Consider the following 5,501-nt stretch of genomic DNA (forward strand, 5'->3'; position numbering starts at 1 on the left):
TTTAGAGAATAAGGCAAAAAAATAAAAGTTTCCAAAGAATGAAATGAATGTTATTAGTAAGTGGTGGGAGTATATACAACAACTAGTAATACTGAAGCTTCCATTGCTTGTGTCCAAATTAGTTGACGCGTCTCCCATTTGATCATCATCGACTATGACATGGATTAAGGAATTGCCACGTTGTGTTCATTTATTGGGTCCCACTTTCACTTGTAAAATAAACCAAGAATTTAACATCAATTCATAATAACCTCAAATTTATATTTTTAATTCTTAGATATTTTCGGTGGCTATTTTGACTGATTATATTTGTTCAAATCATCTTTTAAAATAAATTTTATAAATATGTATCACAAATATGCACCTAAGACCTAACTAATTTTCTTTGGTGGTTGAATTTCTTTGGGAACTATGGACGGTTGAATTTTTGTTATGAATCATACACTTGGATCCATTATTTTTTGTTTTCATGAAATTATTATTTTTTGATTGATGTTTCCATCTCATCTTTTTTAACCTTTGTTTCAATGTTAAAACAATAATAACTTTTTAGACTCACATTTCAATCTGTTAAAAAAATTACTCTACTTGTTTACGTGCATCTTTCGTACTAGAGTTACGATAAATGTAAATGAAGAAGAGTTACTAATTAAATGTTGCCTTCATTTCAAGTAAGAAAACCAAGTCATAGGATTACTGTTTTTTTTTTTAAAAAAAAAATTAATGAACAATCACCCCTTACAAAATATAGGTACTAATAAATATGGAGAATTATTGGTCAATGTGTATGTTGCTTCATAACTTTAGATTAAATGGCAGAGATAACGGAAGCCATGTAATTAGCTACGTGATTTGCGTATCTAGCTCACAAGTCACAGTAATTTGAGGTGAATAAGCATACAAATACTATGTTCATGAAGTGAATTCTTTCCCTCAAAAAAAAAAAAAAAAAAAAAGTTTATAAGTGAAACATGCAATGTGTTAATCAAAGCTTAATTATCTCCTTTCAAAATCTAGTACTACAATATGCCTCCTAAATCAAAGGTAAATTTTCCACATTCAAGGAGATGTTTACACCTATTTATGTTTCTACATTGTTTAACAATGATACAGACTACTAAATTACAAATTACTCGGTAAGTTTCTTAAGTGATCAATGTGTCATTCAATAGAATAAAACAGGTTTACACGTGTTGTTATTTAAATACACAAGTTTACCTTAATTTAAGGGAAAATAGCCAAGTTAAACATAACTAAGCTACTAGGAATATAGGATATGGAGAAGTTGTCAATGTGTATTGCGCTTAACATCTCTAGATTAAATGGCGAAGATAACGGACATTGTATAGTTTGTTTTTGATTTGCTTAATGTTGTCTAGATTCACGTGGTAAATCTGCAATGTGTTACAGACTTACAGCTAAATTACTTCGCATATCTTATTATCTTGTGACAAGTTACAACCAAGTGCAACATATATCCTAAATTTATGGTAAGTTCTCCACGTTATTGAATGGGGAGATTTACAAAACCACTTACCCTTTGATTATGATTGCGGTAACGAATTTTGTTGACCATTAATCAATGTGATGTGTAATTAGCAATCCGGTACAAATTTTAATTCATCGCGCACCATTACGTTTAAACATTTAACACATCTTTTTTTATGTCATCTTTAACCGAATTCATATAATTACCAGTTAGGCTATAGAAAAAATTGTACAGAATATACGAGTATTTTATACCTATAAAATCATGTACGAGTATTGGTTGATGATTTCAGTTTTTTTTTTTTTTTTTTTTTTTTTTAAATGCAAACTACTCATACACTTCATTAAGACCGTAAATGCTAATTTGGTCGACAATTACTTTTACACATACGAGTATTAGTTTGAAAGTCCGTAACTCCTATCTATAAACAACTAGCCTTTTGGCCCGTTCGATGCACGGGTTCTTACCTAAGTTATTTCATATGTAGGTATGTTTTTCAATAGTTGAAACTTTTGATATGAATACGAAGTAATTGTTTCATTGCTAAAACTTAAAGGGAAAAAAAGAATGAGGGTAGAACAATGGAAAAAGATAATGAAATTTAGTTACGTATATATACATGAAGATTGTAGGATATGAAATGACATATTAGTTTAGGTTATGTTTTAAGTCTAGGAAGTAAAAAGACAATTTTTATATAATTCAATTCATATGTTTATGTGAAGTATATTAATTGGTTCAACTTTATTTTATTATTGTGGAAATGAAACACTTCATTTTCTTAATTGAATTTGCAAGTTATGGAATACATTAAGACTTAAACAAAAAGATTAAAAGGGGTGACATGTGTCATATGTGGTATTGAGTGACTTGTGATGACATGTGTCATATGAAAAATTATGGTTTGTGTTTTTAAATACTAAGTATAGATACTTCTAAGCTCTAATCACATCACACGATTGTTGCCACATGGCCTTGACTCAATATTATGTTAACAAAAACAATAAATAACATAACTAAAGCTAATGACACATAGATATTTTTTTTAAATGGATGGAAGAAGAGTTTTGAAAAATTCAAACCAAAAACACACAAACACTAATAACCACCATTCTTTTTTCATGAGGTAGTAGGCCCCCTCTCAAACCAGTTAAAAAAACTAATGTGGCAAATAACACAACCACATTCCAAAATCAAAAATAAATAAAATAATTCAAAGACCAAAACAAACATCTCTCTTCTCTCCTTCCTTTCAAATATTGAGTGTTTCGAGAGAAACGAGGTATTTGTGGACATTAGAAGCCCTTCTTTTTTCTTCCACATACCCTTCATTTTCCTTCATTGTTTTTTTTTATTTTTATTTCATTAAATTCAATTGTATAAATACATATAAAACCTTCCTAATCCACATAATTTGAAAAAATACTCATTGATTCTTTCTCCTCATTCCACCACTCATCTCACTTTCTCTCTCCTCGCCCCGTGTCCCCTTATTTCAATATTCTCTCTCCTCTCTCTCTCTCTCCATATCAAAACCTCCTCTCTTATCGCTCTTACCATATATTCTCCCTCTTCTTCTTCCTCCTCTTTCTCTCTCATCTTCAAATCCTTCATTGTTTCAACTTTTTTCATACTATTGTATTTTGGTGAAGCTTTACAAAAATGGCGAATCGAAATTGCGAGCTCTGCAGTGGTCAAGCGTCGCTCTATTGTCCTTCCGACAACGCGTTTTTGTGCTACACTTGTGATTCAAAGGTTCACTGCGCGAATTTCCTTGTTGCTCGTCATGTGAGGTCGTTGATTTGCCCTAATTGTCGGAAAACCGACGGAAAACGGTTTACCGGTGCCGGAGTTCCTCCTCCGTCTACCTTATTCTGCCGCGATTGCTCTCCCACGAAGACAAACTCCGGCGAGCTTGCTGACGTGGCAGATGATGATAACGATAACGATGATGATTCTCTCTCATCGTCGTCTTCCTGCATTTCGAGCACCGGAGATGCGGCGGAAGACGCCGCCGAGATGACGTCATCGTCGACTTCATCGGTAAGGAAGAGAGCGAAGGTGGATGTGCGAAGGAGAGAGAGGAGTACGGTGGTGGTGGATTTGAAGGTGGAGGGTATTTTGGTAAATTGGTGCAAAAAGATGGGTGTTGTTGAGAGGGATTACGGTAAAGTGGTGAACATGGCGGTTGAGTTGCTTAGTGGTTGTTTGGATGGAATTACGGTTTGGCCCTTTCGGGTTTCCTTAGCGGCGTCGTTTTGGGTGGCGGTTAGGGTTTCATCGGCGGCATCCACGTGTCAGGATCTGAGAAGGTTGGAGCAGATCTCGGGAGTGCCAACTAAGCTGATCTTGGCTACCGAAGCCAAACTCGCGCGTGTTATTAAACGCAGGCGATCACGTGAGGATCACGAGGAAGGTTGGGCTGAATGCTAATTGTGATTTAAAAAGAAAAAAAAAATTAAATTAGTTGTTCCACTTGAATATTATTAAGAGAACAAAATTAAGATTAAGATGAAGATGAGTAGGATTTGGGATTGATTATTTGTATAAGAAAATGTGGAATGGTAGATTATTAGATTGGTTGGTAGGTTTTAAAAAATGGAGTTGTGGGTTTTTTTTAATTTGTTATTTGAGAATGTATGTATCTAAATCTAAAACTAAAAATGAGATCATGGTAATTTTGTGATTATCATTATTTTGTTCAACTAACGAGGATTGCTCGTACGTCTTTGTTATCCTTTGTTACGTTAATTTTACCTGCACCGCTCACTCGCACAGGCAGCCGTTGAGATTTAGTTGTCACATATGTTACGAATACATTACTAAGAAGGAAATTTGAGTTGAGCATATATATGGAAATGTGATGGTTAACATTATGATGTTGTTAAAGAATGTTAACATACTAATATAAGATTACTTAACCCATTTCATTAGATTTGTGGCTAATTTAGTTAGAAGTGTTGAATTATACGGAAGTATATGGAATAATAATCAATAGCAACCATCTTATACATTTTTCATAGATAGATCTCCCTTATTTGGCTAAATCCTTATCTACCTTTGTAGATGGATCAATATTAACGAGTCTCATACAGTCATACATCAAAGACGAGATCAAGGATAATCCGAATGACGCTTGCAAAACATAATTGAAAATATTACTCCGTATTATCTTAAAATAATCCATTATGGTTAATGTATTTGAACCAACATTATTCTATGCTGATTAGTTTGAATTATTAAGGGTTAATGCACATTTTTTTTTAAAAAAAATTATTCTTTTCAAAGTTGTTTATAATGAGAAATTGTTAAATTTGAAAGGCAAAATCTGCGGAAGGTAACAAAAATGGGTAGTGGGGTTACTGGGGTACTTCATGCTTGATGTAATTGACGTATCATAGTACTCCTTTTATAATAATCTCAATAATAATGAATGTTTAATGAATAATATATAATAAAAAATAATAATAATGTAGTACTACCTCCGTTTTTTTTTATTAGAGACCTATTTATCTTTATTATGTGAGTAATAGATATTAGAAGTGAGTCTCTAATAAAAAATGAACGGAGAGAGAGTACTAATAAACTACTCCGTAGTTTGGGTTTGATTGAAAAAACCTCGAAATGAAAAGTGCATGAGATGAATTGAAATGGAGCGTTAAAGGATTTGTCTTGTTAGCGTGATTGATCGAGATCGCGCGCAATTGTCTAGGAGGAATGAAAAAGGCATGGCTTTAAATTGTGAATTAGACAACTTCTATAGAAATGCCGTGTAGTAGACAAATTTTAATCTCGCCTTATGTACATGTTTTTCCAATGAACCACACACTTTTGATATTAGAAATCGACATCAACCAAACTTTTCTAATTATTTTGCTCCATTTTTTGTTGTAAAGATGACTAGAGGAGCCCATCTACCTAGTTAGCATGCCATCTACTATAGTGAAGTTACTGCATCGTACAGAGCATGACATTAATTTAGTCCGTAACAATCATACATTAAGATCGAATG

At 33.0% G+C, this 5,501-nt stretch overlaps 1 protein-coding gene across 1 annotated transcript; it reads left to right on the plus strand.

Annotated features, from left to right (window-relative positions):
• The first annotated feature begins 2,885 nt into the window (after window positions 1-2,885).
• Window positions 2,886-4,213, plus strand: LOC145617530 (B-box zinc finger protein 32-like). Its single transcript, XM_081672239.1, has one exon. The coding sequence runs from the start codon at window positions 3,152-3,154 to the stop codon at window positions 3,920-3,922; it is 771 nt and encodes a 256-aa protein (XP_081528365.1). The 5' UTR covers window positions 2,886-3,151; the 3' UTR covers window positions 3,923-4,213.
• The last annotated feature ends 1,288 nt before the right edge of the window (window positions 4,214-5,501 follow it).

The sequence above is a fragment of the Chenopodium album genome, chromosome 26 (genome assembly GCF_948465745.1).
Source record: "Chenopodium album chromosome 26, dcCheAlbu1.1, whole genome shotgun sequence".
In the NCBI taxonomy this organism is placed as follows: Eukaryota; Viridiplantae; Streptophyta; class Magnoliopsida; order Caryophyllales; family Amaranthaceae; genus Chenopodium; species Chenopodium album.

Coding starts and splice junctions, on each gene's coding strand:
- LOC145617530 (XM_081672239.1), top strand. CDS start 3,152: ATGGCGAATCGAAATTGCGAGCTCTGCAGTGGTCAAGCGTCGCTCTAT.